The following is a 22,568-nucleotide window of genomic DNA, read 5'->3' on the forward strand; positions in this document are numbered from 1 at the left end:
TTTTCAGATTCTTAGTTTTCTGCCAAAAACTCACTTTTAATAAAAAAAAAAAAAAAAAAAAAAAAAAAAAAAAAAAAAAAATCTAGTCGCAATTTTCCGGAGAAAATGTTTTACTCCGAATTTAATTTGAAACGTCAATTCGTCGCCCGGCTGACAAAAGGGCGTAACTACAAATTGAGATGAGCCCGGAAAAGCATTGAATTGTGTGGACGACAGGGTTCATTGCAGATTGTAGTTCCGCCCCTATGTCAGGAAGCCGCCGAATTTTGAAACTTCAGTGTTTTAAAAATTATTTGTTCTTTTATGATATATTGTTTTTAGGAGAGGGAGAGGGTGGAGGGATAGTAATTAATGAAAATTCAAATGAAGTGCATTTTTCATAAGTCATGGCTTTTATACCTTTATTGATGGAATCTATTTACGCAGTCAGCAGAAAAGGAAGAATTCTAGTCCAACTTTTGTATGAGTGCAGATTTGCAACTCCGTTAAATCATTGCTTATGTATGCTAAGTCGCGGCCGTTGTGATACAATAAATCTAAGTTAAGCACGTTGCAGAGCACACTTCAGTGCCCGCAACCATTTGAATAAACCCTTCAAACCGCGATTTTGAGTCTACATTTTTCCTAAATAAATCGCTCCTCTCCTATTTGCTTAGCAGCGTTCCTTGAGAGGTTCAGCTGATGATCATTATTGCAATGGCGTTGCCACGATCTGTATGAAAACAGTATTTAATCAGTGGCGTGGCGTGCTTTGAGCTGTATATCGATTAATCAGCTATTTGAACCTATGAAAAAGGATCGATAAACAGGGTGTTCATAACGAACACCTTAACATTCGATTCTTTACCATAGCTTCAAATGAGGCAATATCGATAATCGACCATTCACGCCTCGCCACTGTATTCCATGCGTCCTCCCTTGTAAACATAAATTAATGAATTGAGAAAGGCTACGATAACGCATCCTATTGATGCCAATTCAAACAGATTGCTGACTATAGCCAATGTGACAATAATTTACATTACGCAGCATGATTTCATACATTCATGCCTTAATATGAAAAAAATGCTTACATCTGATCAGGGAAATCTTCTCTAATGTTTTAATTTTTTTCAGAATAGGAATTCATGGAAACTGTCTCTTTTTCTCGTGCATTTTTTTAACACCTTTAAAAATACTAAGCAAAAATTTAAGAGAGACGTACGGGCCAACTTTCTTTAAAAAAGTAAAAGATAATCAGGGATTTTGGAACGCTAGAATAAAGATACACATTTTGCCACATCAGCCATCAATTTGTGGAGGGGAAAGCCTTACGGTGTTATTAGACACGATGAAAAAAAGTAAAGAAAATTGCATATTTTTAAGGCACCTTGGCTGATGATTGGTCTGTTCCTAAAATAAGAAAAAACTTTATATTTTAGCAAATTAGTATTCACTGTGACGTTTCAAGCTAGTTAAAGCTTTCTTGGTCCAGCAAAGTCATGCTGTATTGCTGGACCAGGGATGAACACTGCAAGAACATCCGAACTTTGTAAAATTCTTCAGGTAAAAAACGAGTTTCCACGATGATTGATGAGTAATTTTCATCAATATTTTTCACAAAATTTCATTAACAATACAATCGAATTTTGTTGAAAGTTTCGAGGAAAAGTATCCACTACTTTTCCGGAAAATTAATACATATACTTGTATGAAGATATTCGACAATGTTTGGATGTTCATACAACGTTTATCCTCAACGTGGCAGTGTAAAGCTGCTCAATCCAATAAAAGTGGACGAAATCCTGAATCCAATTCCTCCGAGTTTTCCGAAGAACCTGATCCAAATGAAAGTGATAAAAGCGGGAAACAAAGGCGCCAAACGCACGGAATTGGGTCTAAAATAACTCCCATGCCTGAGCCCTCAAACACTCACCCGTGCTTCCTCAAAATAATTCTCTCCTTGCGTTTCAAGAAGCCATTCTCGACCTCATTCTTACTCTTTTATGTGCTTTGTTGCAGGAATGAGAAGTTCTATACGTGCTGTGATGAACCTTACTTAGATATTACATTTAACATAACGATGCGTCGAAAGACGCTTTTTTACACTGTAAATCTCATAATTCCTTGTATGGGAATTTCCTTCCTAACCGTCTTAGTATTCTACCTGCCCTCTGACAGCGGTGAAAAAGTAAGTAGAGCCGCGCTCTCTTTGCTTCTTAGAACGAACCGAGTTTTCTTATTGTTGTGTTAAAGTTGGGGGGTCTTACCTTCAATCCCGAAAATCCCTCCACCACCACCATGTTTGCTCCCCAGATGCATGATGAATGTTGCTCACTCCGAATAAGAAATAAACAGCTTTAAATCCCAAAAATACAAAGGAACAAGGTTAAGGGCACAAAGGGGGTCTCTTCGAATGAGATTTTATCATTGATCGTGAAGGCCTGTAAAATATGGAGTTAATGCGTTACGCAGGAAAATATCAAGGTTCATCGAATGTGCGGTGAGATTGACTAACGCAAGTGAATTTAATTGAATCCAGTTTCTGGCTAGGACCAGGCCAGAGTGGTAGCAAATTAGATCAACAAGGCTAAAATGTTTTGAAAAACTACCTAAAAAACAGGTCATTATAAGACGGCAGCGGCTCATCTTAGGCTGCAATAAAAATGGAAAAAAAGAAGGGGAAGAAGAAAAAAATACTATATGAAATTGAGTGAAGACCCGATTACAGTTACAGAAGTTGTGCCTTTTGCATTAAAAATTTGGATTAATTCGTTAAACATGTTGTATTAATTGTCATTGTTTTTGAAGCTGAAAATGAGCCTAAGAGGGATTAAAATGCCCTTATTTCTGCTTAGTGTTTTAAGCGTCTAGGCTTTGCGCACATATTTTTACTTTTCACTCTAATGTTTTCCTATTTTTAAGGCGCGTAATGTTTGCATTTCCGTTTCTCTGATCAGATATGAACGAGTATATGAAAACGTGGAAATAACCGTGAGTTTAAGATAATCCCGATTAGATGGTTTTTATCTATCGTTTATCAACCCGAGAAATTGATTTAAAGCCGATTGAAAATGTTTTGCGCATCGTTTGTAGTAGAAAATAAAAAATTAAACACTCTCAACATTACACCGTGTTACAATTTGAGGTTTGAATCAGCAGATTCAAAACAACCACGGTCAGCTCTGTAATAATGTTTACGAAAATCTCCCGCGTCCAAACTTCGGCAATCTGGTAGTTTTCAAGATTAGGGCGCTTTCGAAAGTAACGTAGAAAATCTGAGATAATGACTCTGTTCCGGTCAAATGAAGTTTCCTTCCCGCTGTGTGGCTCACTTTCCAAAGTCCAGGATTCCCGAAACTTTTGCGACGCTAACTTGGCCGAGTTGCCTCCTGGCGAATTTAATGCCATCCGTCGATCGATAAACGATTTCAAACCGACCAACTCTCGTGCCATCAAATTTCAAAGCTCACAACAACTTAAAAGGAGCTTCGTTAACTCAATGTAGCTCGAAGATGAAGCCTGCTACTTTTAGTAGGTACCTGATATTCCTTATCGGTGACCGAAGTGCGAAACCACACATCTCCATTTGCGACGTTGCAGACTTCCTGTCATACTTAATCTTCTCCTTGAAAAATTTTTCGACGTACTTCTTCAAAACTATGTTGATTTTTTTTTCACTGTTAGCAGAATATTCTGTATAAATAAGTAATAAGGTTGACAAAATAAACTATACTAGCCGTTCTGGACGCGCTTTGCGCGTCCGTCACTGCCAGCCAAGGGGCTGCGCCCTCTGAACCCCCGATCACTCGCTACGCGAGTGACATTCGGCTCGCTCCGCGAGCCATTTTTCTCAATAATCGGACGTTTGATCACTAAGATGTATACATTTTGGAGACTCTGGAGGCAAAAATGATTTCGTCGTAGAACCTTGTTGCCGGAGCGTGCCATCATTTGCACATAAATAGATGTGTGGAGATGAAGCGATGATGGGGATCGATCATTTCTTCAAAAACGCATTTGACTGGGACGTCATCCCATCGGGTGGCGGAAAAGGACAATCCATGGATCTCCTTCCGCGATTTGACTCGCTGAAGTAGCAAAAGTTCATCTTTACCTCTTAAGAAGATTATCGGTGACGTAGGGGTCTAAAAACTGCTCAACGATAGTATAGTTGGAGTTCCGAATCGTAATGAGCCCACTCGTGTTTTTTTCTTATATTTTCATCGCATATGAATTTCTCTGATGTTAATGTTTTATACTCTCTGATTGCATGTTGTAATCATATCCTCATTTCATTTCCTTTCCCTTTCCTTTTTCCTTTTCTGTAGCATCTTTGTCCATTCACAATTGTTATTTTAAAATAGCTTTCCCCTAGTATACAATTGATGCTTCAAACGGAATCAATTGTTTTAATGAACTTTCCGGCTAAATCATGGGTTTTCCCAGGAAGGCAGCCTCTCATCCCTCCCGGACTCTTTTGTTGCCAGATAATTGCTTTTTTAGCACTTTTCCCAATTCAAATCCATGTAAAATATTCACATTTATCGCACAATCTGGCAACCTCTCGAGTGAAATAGAAAAAGGTAGAATCGCTGAAAGTCTGAATCCTTCGAAGTTTATATTAATGATAGGAGCAGGGATTTTAAAACACCGAAATGTAGATACGTGGTTTCGCACTTGAGCCATCGACGTAAAAGTACTTTGAAGCCGAGTAAATCTCATATTCTACTGTTATTTAAGTATTTATTTCATATTCCAATTTAGGAGCTCGATACCTTGTCTATATCACTACTTTTTGCTACTCTATTTTTTCAGGTGAGTCTCTCAATCTCGATCCTGCTGTCGTTGACTGTGTTCTTCCTGCTTCTCGCCGAAATTATTCCTCCAACCTCTCTAGTTGTTCCTCTCCTTGGAAAATTTGTACTTTTCACAATGATCCTAGACACTTTCAGGTAATAATTCCAAGATTTAGACGCCGCGCGCCGATTGTATAAGTCTCAGTCTTCGGTCATAAAATTAACTACGTAAAATTTCATTATTTTTTTCTTTCTTTTTAGTATCGAGGGGACATATGTGCAGATTCGAGCCTTCTGATAATTTTAAACGGAAAAATATTTTATTTCAAAAGTTAAATTAATCATTGATAGTATTTTTGGGAATTACCATATTTTGTATACATTTGTATACAGGCTCGTTTACTCTCCCTGGTAATACAGATCATTGAGTTTGAATGAAGTATGAGACACAAGTGGACTGCATTTTGCAATGAGAAACTACTATCTTTGGCTTATTTTTGAAAAAAAAACGTATGAACTATCCGTTTCCCTACCCAGATGGCAGCTTTTATAGGGATGAGTCAGAAATCGTAGTTGCTTATTGCAAAATTTAATCAAACTCATTAGATAACATCTTCCGAGTGACTCCTCATTTGTTACAACACTTGGATAAAAATACAGTTAGACTGCATTTGCAATTAAATATAATTTCTGGCTCTTCTGCAAAGACACCTCTGGGCATAGGAAAACTAATGGTACATACATGTTTTTAGATCGAGCCAAAAATTGTAGTTCCGTAAACATCCGCAGCATCCGTAAAGACACCAATGTGCAAAAGGAACCTAACGTTACGTACGTTATTTTTTAAATTGATACAATAATTGTAATTCTTATTGCAGAATGAAGTCAAGTTTGTGATCAAGTAGATAAAATGGACTGCATTTTGCAATTTGGAACTATAAATTCTGGCCCGGTTTAAAAACAACGTATGTGTCATTGGTTTCCCTATGCACATAAGTGTTGTTTCAGATGAGCCAGAATCTGTAGTTCCAAATTGCGAAATGCAGTCCATATGTCATAAAGAAAAAGGTTTGGAAAACTTTTTGGGTTGTATGACCGTCAAAATTTCAGGTTAAGAAATCCACCAAACCCTTTCATCAAATCTCATCTTTTTAATATAAAATATGACGCGATTAATCACTCATCGCATTGCGGCGCTTAGTTCCTGAGAGGTCCAGAAAAAAACCTGATTAGTGGCGGGTGCTTTGAATTATATCCTCGCCAAGGTTTGGATGATGCGGCGTGGCGTCGCTCGGGTGCGGTTAATCCCGGGTTTTCCGAAACGTTCTGAAAGCGTGTTTTCTGTTTCAGCATCTGCGTGACGGTGGTGGTGCTGAACGTTCACTTCAGGTCGCCGCAAACGCACACGATGGCGCCGTGGGTGAAACGAGTCTTCATTCACATCCTCCCGAAACTCCTGGTGATGAGACGGCCACACTATCCGGTTGATAAGCGCGGGTGAGTTAGCGCTGCTCCGCTCTCCTCTCTGACTAAGTAACTTTCACTCGGCTGAAGTGCTTTTCTAAAGGCCGCCTGGGGCCCGGGGGGGCCGGGGGGGGGGGGGGCACGCTCGCTCAATGCCGGCTTTACAGGTGCATTCATGCCAGAATTCGCGCGCTGTGTGCTGTGTCGTCTCCTAAATCACCCCTCTCGTCGGAGCACCCACCGTCGACCCTGTTGACCCGAGTGGGAACTTTCACTCCCACCGGTGTCGCTTTTCCCTCGGAATTTCAATTCGGCACGGATAAAAAAATGCGAATTTTTGCAATTGGATTCGGCTAACTTTTCGGACAGAATCCTTGAATCGGACATTCTTTTTCTCAAGCCAATCTACTGGTACACCGAAAAAAAAAAGATACTGCAGTAACATGCCGGATATTACGGTTGTTAAAAAAATGTGCGACAACTCTTGGATGTTGCTATTAACACTCAGGCAGTTAACGTAGCATGATAGGATGTAAAAGTAATATCCTAGGATGTTACTTTAACAGCCAGAGTGGTAATGACAACATCCAAGAGTTGTCGCACATTTTTTTAACATCCAGGATGTTACTACAGCGCCTTTTTTTCTTCGGCGAGTCCGTTGAGCTCATCAACAACCGGAGTTTGAACCAAATTCAAAATTTTCCGACACACCACCTCTCCACCTCTGGCAAATTTCCGCGATTGATTTTGATCGAGTTTTTCAACCACATCGGCAGGGTTGCAAACCATAGGAGAGAAACGCTCTGTTAAATTCAAGAACTAAATTCAGGTGCTTGATGAATTTCAGCCAACGTTTGCATCCGTTTGCACCTCGAGAGGTGGGTCGAGAATTTTGAATACGGCCGTTTTTGCTGCCAGTATGAAAATCAAACGTAGGCGCATCGTCAACCGAAGGGAATTTTGTTTTGTAGGTTTGGCAGTAGGTCATTAACTATCGATGGAATCCAGTCTCGGAAATTTGCCTTTTGAGATGAGTCGAGCAGTGAATGGGAGTAAAAAGTTTCACCAAAAACCTTAAAGAGTAAAGTATTTTTCGAAAACATGGCTTATTTACTTCTTGTTGCGTCAATTAATTAGGGCACTTTTTTTTAATAAAATCCAGATTTTGGTTAAACTTCTTCGGGATTTGTTTGAAATTTAAATACTCGATTCTGATTGGTCCAAATTTCAACGATGATACGACAGTCATCCATTCAAAAAATGAGCCAAACCCAGTCGCGGAAAGCCTCTTAAAAGTTCGAGGGGCGAATCCTGCAAGGAAATCTTTCAAGTCAACAGCTCACTTACACACAAAAATAAAACCGCTCAGAACTGGCAACATCAGCGATCGTCATCTGCTGCTACTCCTCAGATTTTTTTAAAGTCAATCTAAAATTAAAATGAGGCCCAGGGGGTTGAACTAGTGATGCTGGTAGGTTGAGCTCGCTATTGAAGAAGTGAAAACTGTGCGAGGCACACTTTCTCTGATAGATTTGCCGTCACAAAAAAAACCCCACAGGCGTCGAGAAAAATTTAATGAAATTTAAACTTGCGCTTGCAATTAAAAGCATCAGTCATTTACTCGCGGGCGGAGCAAAAAATGAAATTACTAATCTGCATATGTTTCCCATTCTTCAAGCCTAAAGCTCGTGGGAGACCCGCGCGGAAAGGAAAGGCGGCATTATTGAAAATGGCAGTCACTTTTAAAAGCTAAGAGAGGGGAAGAGAGGTTGATAAATGGAAGTAGCAGTTGGAGGTAGGACAGCAGTGGAGGCTGCATGGGGGGGGGGGGGGAGGGGAAGGCTGGGGCAACCTAACACTTGTTCAATGAGATCTGAGTCGTGCGCTTGTTAGAATTGCCAGCGTGCACCAGCGAACCATCACTTCCCAGGATAAATACATACCACGCCTGGATAACTTCATATTACTTGATTCAAGGCTTCATTGCTGGTCTGTTGTCATTTAGCACCCTGATGACTTTCTACTTAGAAAGGACTCCATGCAGATATTATTTAGATGTACATTGATTGCATGATTTTTTCCCTGATACCCTTTAGTCATCCTCCAAAGTTTTAAAATAAGGTGAAAAGTACTGTTTCCATTTTGTAACCGATTTCAATGTATAGATATCGATGGTTCATTGAATACAGTACTTTTGACTTCGTTTTAATCTTTGCAAGACAATTTTCGTTCTGAGAATTCCACAGTGATTAATTTAAGACTGAAATTTCAATTTTCCTAAAATAATCCAACCATCGTTAATATTTGAAATGAGAGATGAAGATGCATCTTAAAATTGCGAGCCACAACCATAGAATCCAGACTCATGAGTTGATTCCGATACCTCTTCCGTTCTCTACGCGAAATTTGAAACGAGGCATTTTTTCGTAGTGATTTAAATCTTAGCCTACCTGGCGGTCAGTTCACTCAGTCCCGATTACATTGTGAGGCGAGCTACCTCTCAAGCGAAAAGTGGAAATAGGTGTGGAGGCTAGCGCTGCCGTGCTAAGGAAAAACGTCGTATGAACCTTCGGGCGTTGCCTAATTTCGATTGATAAAACACGATTTTCCTGGTAAACTCATGAATATTTTTCTTCCAATTTTTCAGATAATATTGTTCGCAATTTCAACTAAGGGTCCTGAAAATTTCGAGGAAAAATATTCCTAATTTTCCTCAAAAATAAACATTTTATCGAGGGGAATTTGGCAACTCTGGAATGTTGATACGGCGTTCTTGCTTAGGACGGGAGAGCGGGGGTCTCCCCTGCGCACTGGATTGAAACCAGGCCGCGGTCACCTCAGCGAGCGAACTAATGAACACAGAGATGCGAGCTCCATGCGCGGTGCGAGGTGATGAATTAATAAACGGCTTGGAAATGGAGGCGGTCTGCAACTTTGCTCCAGTTCCTGGAAATTCCCGCCCAAAACCGTGCAGTCATCACTCTGCTCTCATGTTTCATGCAGTCCCCGCAGAACAAATTCTCGGGTAGAGGTCCGCACACTCTTTCCATTGAGCCTCCCCCCACCAAAAAAAAATGACTCTCATAATAATAAAACGCTCGCTCCAAAGTAAAATCCAGCAGTTTCCAGCACTGCCGTGCTAAGGAAAAACGCCGTATGAGCCTTCAGGCGTTGCCAAATTTCCTCTGGCAAATCACTGATTTTCAGGAAAATTTTTGAAAATTTATCTGTCAATTTCTCAGATAATTTTTTTATAATTTGATCTGGAGTGTCTGAAAATCCCAAGAAAAAATATTCACATGTTTCCTCTAAAATAAACATTTTATCCCTGGAAATTTGGCAACTCTCGAATGTTCTTCCTTAGCAGGGCAGAGCAGTGTTCGAAACTCACCTTTGATTTTAGGCGCCATTGAAGAATTTTTAGGGGCCAAATTGACTTTTGCCAATATATTACGGCGCATTTAGAGAAAAGTTAGACGCGAGATGTTTTCGTAACAGAACTAGTAAGTAGCTGTTACTTGAAGAAGACAGAAGCACTAAGGATGAAATCGTGAAGCATAAAAAAAGCTTTCACTTGTAGTGCTGAAAATTTCGAATGACCACCTGATATGAAAATTCAGATTTTTAGGGGCCACGTTTGCGCAGAGCTTTCCTTTTTTAGGCGCCGTGGCCGATTTTTTAGGCGCATTTGGCGCGTTGGCGCCAGCGAGTTTCGAACACTGGTTTCCAGTGAACTGAACCTTGTTTGGTAAAATGAAGGTCCACTCAAGGAAAACAGTCAGCAGGATTTAACTTTATTGTATTCGTTTGAAAAATGTACGGTCACGTGCAGCTCAAAAAAAACTAAATCAACTGCGAAAACTATGATTTACAAACCCAAAGTTTCTACGATTCATAATTGTTTTGGCTTAAAGAAAAGAGGAAGAAAAAACCTTCAGATTCAGGAGGTTCTTAACGGAAAATCCTCTTTTCTAGCTAATTGCATCGCGGCAACCAGACAACACAATATGGAATTAGAGCACGGCAAAGGAGCCGCGTGGATTACGGCGCAGAGATACAACTATTCGTGCTTGATGGATGTCCGCGTTGCATAGCCTGCAAAATTGAAGGCGCTATGGCGCGAGGCATGAACTTGCAATGTTCCACATTATGCTGGCGATGAGATGTTGCTCAGACTCGGGAGGGAAGTTAAAAAACGAGACCCTAGTACGGCTTTCTTATCCTCGTTTTCCTTAACACTCGATTTTTTCCCTTTTTCTTAATTTGACGTCTGATTCTTTTTTACGATACATTTCAGGATAGGGTAAAAAATCGAGTTTTAACGCATCCGAGGGTATGGGAAAGCCGTACTCAGGCTCCTTTTTTAACTTTTTTCCCGCATTTGAGCAACACCTCATTGCCAGCATGAAGTGGGAAGTTGTAAGTTCACACCTCGCGCCGTCCCGCCTTCAATTTTGCAGGCTATGCAACGCAGACATCCATCAAGCACGAATAGTTGTATCTCTGCGCCGTAATCCATGCGGCTCCTTTGCCGTGCTATATCAGTAGATCTACATCTAAAGCTTGTGTGTGCCGGTCCCATAAAACCCTCCGGTCACGTGTTTTTAGCGAAACTCGAGTCAGTTTGACCTGGCTTAGGCATCCAAGGGTTAATTTCAAGAAAATGATGTGTCGATCAAATCAATACGGATGTTAAATTTTTGTGAAATCAATGTATCACAAAATAGTTGTAAGACTTTACTTCTAGTACTAAATGCTCACTGAATTCTATTGTTTCCAAATTTTTCATTCACCATAAAGAACTTTTGTACAGTTTTTTTACGTCACTCCTGTAACATTTGATTTGTTTGACATGCTCTTTCTCTGCATTTAGGGATTAATTTTAAGGCTTTGGAGAGAGTTTCTCGTCAAAGCCTCAAAATTCCTTTTTTTGACATAGTACACCAGTGGACAAGGTACAAACTTACACATTCTGATACATGTTTTTTTACCAACATTTCAAGTAAAACACTAAATTTAACTGATAACCAAGATATTCAGTGTTTCTTGACGCAAAAATTCAAACCTCTCACTCATGAAAATACAAAGGTCAACTTGAGAAAAATCGCACACTAAACGTTTTACTGTAAAATTCTCTGTTGCATTATTTTATTCAAGTATGTATTTTATTCGAGTAGACCATCGTTTTTCTTGCGAGCGGGAATTTAAAATTCTCGTAACCAATGTTAACGAAAAACTTTAATATCTTAGTTAGGAGTTACTTTCAGTAATTTAGCGAATCGTTTTCTACGTTAATCCCCCCATGTAATTTAGGTTTTTGATTTATTAAAAAATCCTGCAACCTTGAGATATTATTCAATTGGGCTACGGTAGCGGACTTGTAAGAGTATAGGCTCGAATAAGATTTAAAGAGAGGTATTTCTGCACACTACATGAAATTTTGATTATGAAATACGTATAAGAAACGCTTAAATTAGTACCTTGTCCACCGGTCCATTTAACAAAAATCCCTGGAATGAAAATTTTCCCTCCGAGGACTTCGGACCTTGTCCCCTGTGGTCGGCCTTGGAGGGGGGGGGAGGGGGGCACATTGATTAGCTCCGCTTAGGGCGGCCTCAGTTGCAATTTCCTCGTGGGATGCTCTTTGATGTGGCATTACTTCTGTGCAGGTTGGCGGCATCGTGTCAGAGGATCATGGTGCGAACATGCAACGGGAACGTGGAGCTCCGAGACTCGAGTCTATTCCCGCACCACGCAGCACCTCCCGCTCTCCCCAGTGAATTATTAAACACTCCTGCTCAATATGTCTTCCAACACAGTTCCAGGTAAAGGCCCTAATCCAATGCCCAGTCTCCCTACCACCGGACTAACTAGTCCAGCTTTTATCCTTCTGCTCGCATCTCCCACTCCATATTCTACGTATCGTCGCCCCTCCGACATATCTCAATTTCCATGTGAGCCCTATTCTATATATGAATTCATGCTTTCTGGGGCTCATCCGAAAATCGAGATACACCCTAACGACAAAGGAGGGATGATATTCGCCGCATGGATCAATTCAAAGTAACAACGAGCGGCTCGCAACTGCTTTCCACTATTAAGCGCCCTCGTTGGCGGTAAAATGTCCGAACTCTAAATTGCTAAATTTTCTCTCGACTTACATAATTTTTAGAAATGAACACTTATCTAATTTTAACTATGGATGTAATATGAAGGTCATAAATGGAGCTGGGCTTACACTATTTTGAGGGGAAAGCAGGTCAAAATGTTCAAACACTTCCCCTCAAAATAGTGTGTAGTCATTGCTACCTTGTTACATACGGTTTGGATCACGTTTTCTTATTATTTTTTCTGTATGAAAGTTATACTAAGCAAACTGCCGGTGGAGTGAACCCAGTTTGACGAGATTTCGAGAAAAACTGATAATTGGTACTCTTTTCTAACAGTTTAACACGAACGGAGATTCGCCATGTCGCCCAATCGGTGTTTTGTGACTTTAGCCATGAATATGGAGCCTCGCATAATCCATCGTTTCTCAAACGGAAAAACGTAACTCCATTCCGATATTGCAAATTTGTCTCAACCAATTCAATTCTTTACAGGCATATGACTTCGCAAATTATTTTAAAATTGTGCTGATTTTTGCGTGCAATCAGAAAAAAAAATCAGTGAAATTTTAAGACTTTTGCAGATTCAACAATTTCCTGGTAAAATTACCATTTGCGAGTGAAAATTTAGCGACGTCGAAATGTAGTTACGATCTTCCGTCCTGGAAACGACGAATCAGTATACAGGGTGATCCAAAGTCCCGCACCCTCGGCACTATGCATCCTCTCTGTAACCCTTTAAGAAATTGAGATATAGAGTTGAAATTTAGGGAATGCTCCGAGGTCGAAGAAAACGACTTTTAGAACTCCCCTCCCCCAATTTTGAGGGGGGTCTTCCTGAAAATAGAGCGAGAAGCCTAGAGTCTAAAGAGGTGGTGCGGGGCATTTCAATCACCCTGTAGATGAACATGGCAAGGCGAGCGCTAGTAACCATTAGAAAATGTTAGCTCCGAAAACTGACGTGTCCACATTGCTTTAAAAGGTCATGTGTGGTCTCCAATGTATGCAGATATAGTTTCCATATGAGAAAATTGTCTACTACTGAGGGGTTTGGAGGACAAGGCGGCATGAGTGCGGTTTTTGAAAAAATCGAGATATTTATGAACTCAACTGAAACTAGTCTGAAAGTATATTCTGTGAAAAATTCACAACTAAAATTCAACTTTAAAGCGTCAAAAAGTGAATTTAAACTTCCTTTTTGCCAGTACGTTCCATGTAATTTTAGAACTTTAAACACGTATTTATCGAAATAGCAAAAACTGCACTTATGCACCTTGTTCTTCAAGCCCTGCAATTCCACATGACTACCTTGCTATTAAGAAGAACGCCATATGAGCATTCAAATGTTGCCAAATCTTCTCTCAGAAAATATTATTTTTGGAGAACGTTATGAATATTTTGCCTTGAAATTCTCAGACACTTTGATCAAATTACGAACAAAATCCTCAAAAAATCGGAGGAAGAATATTTAAACATTTTATCCGAAATTTGTAAGTCTGAAGGCTCATACGGCGTTTTCCCTATATACGGCGGATGAGCTTCGCCAAACGAGAACTCTAAAGCGTCCTTGACGACTCATGTGGAAATCCAGGTGCAAAACTTGGGTCACCGAACGTGCGAAACTTCTTGAATGATATTTCGAATGTGCGCGCGGGCGTGGCTGATATGAAGTTTGTTTGGCAGGGACACGGAACCAACAATAATAGGAAGTAGCTGTGAAATTCACGGAGCACCCCCGGCCCTCTCGCAACTGTTCCCGGACACCCTGGGCGAAAACGGGTGCGGAGGGGTGACCCCGGAGCCATCCCCCAACGAGAACGGCTCGGCAGTGCCGACGAGCAGCAGCCACCACTTGCCGCAACGTTGGCATCACTGCCCCGAGCTCCACAAAGCCTTCGATGGAGTTCGCTACATTGCCGACCACACCAAAAAGGAAGAGGATTCCACAAAGGTAAACCTTCCAGTAATTATCAAATGGATAAGGGACGTTGGGACTATCCTCCCGTCTTCCCGAGGAACAAATTTTCCAAATGGAGTTTTCCAATCTAATTTGAATGGACCAGTAGACAAGGTACGATTTCAGCATTCTAATACACGATTTTCAACCGAAATATCACATGGAACGCTATTTCCTCAACGAAATTTATTGAAAAAAAAAAACTCCTGACTGCGTTTTTAGTATACATTGGTTACAAGGATTTTGCATTCCCAACTCACAAGAATAAAAACGGTCTACTTGAATCCAAATGGCGCTATACAACGGTTTGATACATTTTATAATTTAATCAGTTGTTATCAAAAGGGAACATGTCTATTCCAGTGGCGTGGCGTGAATTGCGATATATCGATTGTGGTGCCATTTAAACCTATGAAAAAATATCGATTATCAGGGTGTTCGCAGCGAACACCTTAGTAATCGATTCTTTACCATAGCTTCAAATGGCGAGATATCGATAATCGATTATTCACGCCACGCCACTGGTCTATTCCTTGTCCTGAGTCTTAGGTAGCATGCTCCTTTTATGCAAGCCAAGGTTCATGCAAAAATTGATTGTTCCCTTTTGAAAACAACCGATTTAATTGAGCAATGCTTTTTCAGCGCCTTATGAAGCCCCGAAAGTAAAGTTGCCATTTTTTCATATCGCAAAGACTGGGGCGGTAACTTTCAGTGCGTTATTTGTCTCAGGTGGACGCTTGAATTTTTTTTTTCTTGAGCGAGATGTTTGAATTCACTAATCGAAAAACCTTAAATAGTTTGGTTAGGAGCTAGTTAAAATAATATTATTGCGCGGATCGTATTTTGCGTGAAATTTTGGTCAAGGAACGTGTATTAAAATGCTTAATTCGGCAGCTCATCTACTGGTCCATTCCACCAATCTAAATGAAGGACTTTTATTGAGACTTTTAATCTGAGGCTTTATAATAAAATTTTTGCTCAAACGTAGCAGTCAGCTTGATTTTACAGAACTTCATCTCCGCAGTCTTGCTACTCCCGTTGGTAACACTGCGATATATCTTACTCTCTTTATATTAGAGATTAAATAATCACGTGCTTTCTGAGACCTCCGAAGGAGCGAGAGCCTGCGCGATACTTACTCTGTCGCTGTTCTGACATAAGGGATATCTCAATTTTCACATAAAAAAGCATGGAGTCATATGGACAACAGGGTTCTCGTGGAGATTCAGATACACCCTTACGGCAGAGGAGCGACTTCTGATGTCCTCCTATGCCTCCAGAGAAAATCGGCTTAACGTTGGCTCTATTAATGGCGTCTTGTGGACCTGTCCCATTTTCATCCTTCTTTTTCTCACGACATTAGCATTTCAATTTTTGTATTTGCTTTTGGCAAAATTGGATCCCTCTTAACAAGAAAGATACCATTCTGAATTGCAATAACATACGGCGAATATCTATTTCCCCCTGAATATTGGGCTGTTTCTCGGTGGGGCAGCAGGGACGGATTTACCTACTTGCCGCCCATGGGCCGCCTGTATTTTGCCGCTCCCTCCTCATTCGTTTTGAAACATCAATAAAAACGAACAGGGGGAGGTGTGCATAAGACGTGTTAACTCGACGTGTTGGACAAATTTTTTGCGAAAGCCCTGTCAACACAACTACCAAAAGTTCGCGGAACTTTGCCCGAAAGTAAGTTCGTAGACCTATCTCTGTGTGGACAAGGCCTTCCATTTATAAGAAATAAACGAAAAAATTATGAAAGAACAAACATAAATGTCGTTTGGTAATCTTAACTCCCGCCGCCGCGCCGCGCCATGTCGCGCTGACCTCACTGTGTTCGACGCAATGCAAGAAGTATTCATGCAGTCTTGTAGGCGCTATGCGCTTCACGCCGACCGCTGCTGACCGCAGTGTGTTTGACGCAATGCTAGAAGTATTCATGCAGTCTTGTAGGCGCTGACCCCTGCTGACCGCACTGTGTTCGACGCAATGCGTGAAGTATTCATGCAGTCTTGTAGGCGCTATGCGTTTCACGTCGACCGCTACTGACCGCTTTGTGTTTGACGCAATGCGCGAAGTATTCATGCAGTTATGTAGGCGCTAATATGTGTTACATGCCGACCACCGCGCCGAAGGCCTCTTTCATCTCGAGTCCTTCGACATCATTCCTCCCTGCGCCACGCCGTTCCAGGCCAAATTGTGTGTTTGATTTCTCTCTTAGCTCGACTAATTGAAGATGCTGTCTCTTGCATCACCAAAAGACAACAAAATTAGAAATTACTATACTCTCAGGAAATGAGAGATCTTGTCGTCTTTTCTCGTTTGTACTTTTTTTCTGAATCCAATTTTTTTTTCTTCATATACCTACATTTAAAAAAAAAAAATTGTCACCACATGCGGTCACCCCCTAAATCCGGTCCTGTAGGGCAGTTGTTACGGTGTGTATAGAAACATAATACGTCATGGATTTAGAATTCTTACATTTTAGATTTAGGAGCCTCTGCTTGCTTATTATTGAATTTGATAGACAAAGCTGTAGAAAAAGTACACCAAAAGAAAATGAAGGGATGTCATCCGTTGAAACGGGTGATTGTTTTAAACGAAGGGAGAAAATTGTGGTCTAACTATTGGGTCTCTAGGCTCGTGGTTTGCCGTTAGGTAGTTTATTTTTTACCTCCTCTGTCCATTGCAAGTACCCGTTTCCACTGCACTGAAAGGATCATTGCATTCTCTTTTTGTCATCTTTGCCTATTGCTTTGTCTATCAGTTTTAATAATCAGCCCGCAGTTGGCTCCATCCTGGTTTGCCGTTCTTTTGAGAAAAATAGCAAGGTCCTCACAGGAATGTCGCACCTCTGATTGGATTGGATAAACCAGGCCAAGCAGGTTGTTAAAAGTTTATCTTGCTTTATCAACCGCATCTCTTTCACTCGAAGAAAGTTTTACTGAAAAAACCTATTGTATATATTTAAAAAGAATATTAATCTTGTTTTGATGCAGTTTTTCGTGTTTTATCAAGACCTTCTCTTCCAAGAGAATAAAGTTCTCCAACTTTAAATGAATATATTATCATCATTATGAGTTCTACTTTCTCTTTTTTATTGGAAAACTACAGTAAATTATGGATGCAAAGGATCGTCTATGCGAGTTTTGTACCTTTGCCCTCTTTATCTCTACGTTCATTTTGTGACAATCATCATTTCTTAGCTGTAGTTCAAGGGTGCTTTTCAATGGAAATTCGAAATCTAATATTTGCCTTCAATGCGTCTGCTATGAAAAGTGACTATGTCGTGCCACACAGATAATGATGTCACAATTTCGCATTAAGATTGTGCAGTGTATTGAAGACGTTCGTGTGTGTGTCACGCTGGGAACTCAGGATTCGCCTTCAATCAGCCGATTATGCAAAATGACTGTCGTGACGCACGAATAGTGGTATCACAATTTTCCGAGGAGATTGCGGTATGTGTTGAAGGCGTTTCTCTTCCGTCATTGAAACTGTAGAGAATACAGCTAATACATCCACGATTGCAAGTTTATGATGGAGTAGTAAGATTGCGTAGCCCGTGATTTTACCTTTCAATCGACAAATTAGAAATCAGGATTATGAAGATTTGACAAAGATGTAATAGAGGTCAGCCTCATCACGATATCAACCGACAATGACACAATTATTTTCGTCTACACTTCAAAATACACCGACCGTAAATCATTTATAATATCTCAAATTTATTTCCTCATTAATCTATTTATTTGTATTATTTATATTATATAGATGGACATTTAACTGTCCACACGAACTTTAACATAATATTAACCCAAACTGAGAAACTTGTATTTAGTAGCCCCTAAGTTCAAAATTTAGAAATAATCAGAATCTGCTAAACCAATAACTTTTCTTCCAAAGTTTTTTCCCCTCCATAAAATATTGAGAGAATTGTTTTTTCCATTTACAGAAGATCATTTCACAATAAATAACACTGTGATATATCTTGAATTCAACATTTGCTCAATTTAAAAATCGAGAGGACACACATTTTCTACTCACTTTATACTCTCTACATATGAATGAAAATAAATATTCAGGCACTTGCAAATTCTCCATTCCTTCGCACACCCTCTCAAACTGGACAGCTGAGTGCAAACAATGGCAGACTTCGTTTTCTGCCGTGATAAAACTCGCCAGGAAAGTAGAAAATTTCACTATTTTCTGGAGCTGAACCTTCGGGAGGCAACGTTGCCAAATTTACACGAAAGCTCGGGCGGCTTGCATAATTCAAACGGGTTATGATAGCGTGAGCTGGCAATCCTTTCTCGGACCCGGGAAGAACCACTCCGTCTGCAAATATTTATCATTCGTTCCATCCGGCTGATCTCATTTCCGGTCATTAAATTACCCCTCCCGGGCGACTCGGAACGAAAATCTTCAACGGTGTTGCCAAGTGTTCCACCGAGAATATCCCTGTGAGGGTAAGACGGTCGGCGTGTCCTCCTTAAACTGCACCACTTAGTCCACTCTCCTCCACCGCTTCGATGCTAAGTACAGTGCTGTTTTTGTCCCTTCAGCCTGAAGTGTCATCTCGCTAACGCAAAACGAGAGTTTCCTCCGAGACTAGTCCCGCGTGACCATCTTGAACGTGACCCCCCTCCCTCCCTCCCCTGGTATACTAGTTGACCCTTCCCCACTCGGAAGTGAATATAAACGGAAAGAAGATACCAAAAATTTTACGGAAGGTGCAGCGTGTAAAGAACTGAAGAATAGCTGAGAAGGGACTCGAAATGTTTCCCCGCTGGCGGTCAGTTGGCCGTGGCATGTACAATCCTCTTCTCGTGATTGGAGCTTATGAAATAGCAACTTATCAAAATACGAGCCCAGATGCCACATCGTGACTTTCAATACTAAAGTTTTCTTGACAAACAGAACCAACAGAATGTGAAAATATAGCGTGGGAAAAGAGCTGCGTGGATTACGGCGCAGAGATACAACTATTCGTACTTGATGGACGTCCGCGTTGCATAGTCCGCAAATTGAAGGCGGGATAGCGCGAGGCGTGAACTCGCAATACTCCACTCTTTTCTGCCGATGATGTCTCGCTCAGATTCGGGAATAGGTTGGAAACTGAGGCTCGAATATAACTCCTTTATCTATGGGTGTGTCGACACTAGATTTTTTTTTTCCAAATTTGACGTCCGATTCTTCTTTTACTATGATTTTTATTCCTATAACTAAATCTCGAAGGTACCGACCCCATAATACGCGCGGGCCACGTGTTTTCAGCGAGCATCGGGTTTGCTTGACCTGGCTTAGGCGTCTCTTTTCTTCTTCTTCTTCTTCATTGGTTATTTAGAGAACTACAAAGTATTAACTCTATTTTTTATAACTACAAAATACTAAAATATTGTAATTAGTTCATAGTTTGTAGGCGTCTAAGGAGTAAGTTGAAACGCTATATATTTAGCATGATCTTTAATGTCTCCGTTGAAAGTTATGCAATGGGGTAAAGATTGAACTTAACGGTAACTTCGTTTTCTATTTTGCACTCGAATCTTCTTTCATATCCAATTCAGTTCGAATCTTTTGTTTCAGTGTATTTTCCGAAGGAAATACATTATTTTCATCGCGTTTTCAATATTTTGATAAACAACTGTAACAGCAAATTTTCAGGGAAACTACGCCGATATGAAAAGCTTAGTTGACTCTCTACAAACGTTGGACCTCAAATTTAATTAAAAGTTAAATCGACTGTCACATCTAACGATATGGTGAAAGCCTCCGTGCGGTTTAATTTTAAATTTAAGCTCGTCCCGCTCCAAATTTAAATTCAAGACTCTCAAACTTCAGTCGGCGACAGTTTACTCGTTTTTTCCCCACAGCATACGCCAAAATAAAGACAAACTTTATGTTTTTGCGTCCCTCCGCACCAGGGCGATTCCGAGCGAATCGAAGTCAAATTACTTTTTCCATCAAGATTTCTTCAAGTCGAGACGGCTAAAAGCTGGTTGAGTGAACAGTAAAAGCTCGGTTCTGAGGCTAAGGGGTTACGAACTACGTTGCCGATTTTGGTCTCTTTCTTTTAAACGTTGTTTTATCTTCGCTACGAGGTGCCGTATGGTAGGCGCATTTTAATTTAAAAACGGCAACGCTGGTTACGAATTTACGGTCATATGATGAATCACGTCTTGTGCCGTCATTCATCCCCGTCGCAAGTTAGCAGCCGTACTCTGCCGTTCTCAGGAAGAACGTCGTATGAACCTTCAGGCGTTGCCAAATTTCCTTCGATAAAATAAGAAGTTCCAAGGAAAATTGTGAATATTCTTCTACTGATTTTTCAGAGAATTTCATTCGCAATCGAATCTACGATATCCGGAAACTTCAGAGAAGAATATGCATAATTTTCTTCAAAATGAACGTTTCACAGGAGGAAATCCGGCGACATCCGAATGTTCATACGGTGTTTTTCCTTTGCACGGCCGCGCTGTACCTTGTGTAGGCTTTATTTTTCCTCTTTCTCTCGAAAGTAAACCGAGATTCTAAAAAATAAGCCGTCACGACCTCTTGTCTCTCTACATGTCACTATCAGGGATCAAAGAACGTGAATGTATGACAAAACAGTCTCTTGTTAACAATCTAAATATGGCAAAAGAATGAGGTACATTCTATGGAAAACGGATGGTTTACTCAAGTAGATGAAAAAAAAAAAAAAAAACACTAAGAAGTGGCCCGAACTGTATTTAACAAGGTGGAGAAATGGTGCTGAGTCCACACCATTTCGCGGGGAAAACAAAGCCAAGAAGTTCCAAAAATTAAAATAATTATAAAAATACGTTAATTTATAATTATCAACATTCCAATGCAAACTACCTGAGCTGAACATTCTCCCCCCTCAGTTTCATACTGGTACGCATCTCCGACTTAATTCATTATTAATCGTAGCAGAGCGTATAATTTTTTTTTTAATTTTTTTTTTTTTTTTTTTTTTTTGCAAAATCGAAGGGTCAATTTCGCTTTTCGTTTCTCTTCTCGAGTTCACGCGAGGTTTTCTTTTTTTTTAAAAAAAAAACTAATTTTTATACAAACCAGTTCAAAATTCTGTTCGAAGATTCGAGAGGACGAGATGGAGGCTTAAATTTATCAGCATAGCACATATCAGAGGTCGTTTACAAATCGTCATTTAATGTTTTCGAAAAATCACCGGCGAGCACTTTTAAAAATATCAAAACACTGTAAATTTGGAGTTTGCCAAAAACTAAAACCTATATAACGTTAGAATCTCACCTATTCTGACTATCGAACGGAATGAATATGCTACTCCCAGGGATCGTTGAAAATCTCGATTCAATTATTATCGAGTCCATCCTGTTTTGTCCCGTTTTTCCTTTTTTGCGGGTTTGATTATTTAATTGTTTTTACTCAGAGGTGAGCAATTTGCGTCGCCCAATTCAATGACGACCGTTCAAAGCAGTGGCGTGGCGTGTTTCGAGATATATCGATATTTCCCCATTTGAAGCTATCGTAAAGAATCGATTATTCAGGTGTTCGTTGCGAACGCCCTGATAATTGATCCTTCTCCACAGGTCTAAATGGCAAATCAATCGATATATCGTAAAGCTCTCCACGCCACTGGTTCAAAAATACTACATTCTGCACCGTCCTGTTTACCCAATGTCAACGGATGACACTACCGGACAGGGTACATGCGCGCAGTGCGTGTCAATTTGCACTCGATATTTATTTCTCACGTCCCGTCATGACGGCCGACGAGCGCTTGATTGCACGGCGTGGCGCACAGTAGTCCGAGCTTTAGGGAAGGCCGAATATAAAATTTTGATTAAAACTGCATAGTTTGATACTTATTTTGTCACCTAATAAACTTTTAGGAGCAATGATGCTTGGCAAAAATTTTAGGAGAAAACTAATGGAATCACAATTGAACCCCCTTTTTTTCTTTTTTTTTTGCTGGTTATTTGGCTTGAGTCCTGTTTGAAACCTACAGTCATTTACAGACTTTTTTAGCGTCCGTAGACATCATGGCGTTGGACACGTTTTAAAAAATTTTTTGCTCAAATTTTTGAGCATTAAGCCCGAGTGGGATCTGTTCCAGCAGATCAGTTCCGAGATTCGAAACTAGGACCTATGGATCAGACGCACTGATCACTAGGCCAACCTGGCTGACTAACCCCGGCATTTCCAATTGACGAAGATGTTTACAGAAAGATTCGGTTTCCAAATCATTGATCCGTTCTATTGTGCGACGGAAGGGAG

At 40.4% G+C, this 22,568-nt stretch overlaps 1 protein-coding gene across 2 annotated transcripts in view; it reads left to right on the forward strand.

Moving 5' to 3' along the window:
* LOC109042597 (acetylcholine receptor subunit alpha-like) overlaps positions 1-22,568 on the forward strand; it is a 137,039-nt gene that overhangs the window by 101,303 nt on the left and 13,168 nt on the right. For both annotated transcript variants that reach the window (XM_072300132.1, XM_072300131.1), the window contains exons 8-12: positions 2,002-2,170; positions 4,798-4,934; positions 6,129-6,275; positions 11,912-12,067; positions 14,033-14,300. In XM_072300132.1, the coding sequence (XP_072156233.1) occupies positions 2,002-2,170; positions 4,798-4,934; positions 6,129-6,275; positions 11,912-12,067; positions 14,033-14,300 (877 nt within the window). The remainder of the gene's footprint in view (positions 1-2,001; positions 2,171-4,797; positions 4,935-6,128; positions 6,276-11,911; positions 12,068-14,032; positions 14,301-22,568) is intronic.

Source organism: Bemisia tabaci, chromosome 4, assembly GCF_918797505.1.
Source record: "Bemisia tabaci chromosome 4, PGI_BMITA_v3".
NCBI classification, from domain to species: Eukaryota; Metazoa; Arthropoda; class Insecta; order Hemiptera; family Aleyrodidae; genus Bemisia; species Bemisia tabaci.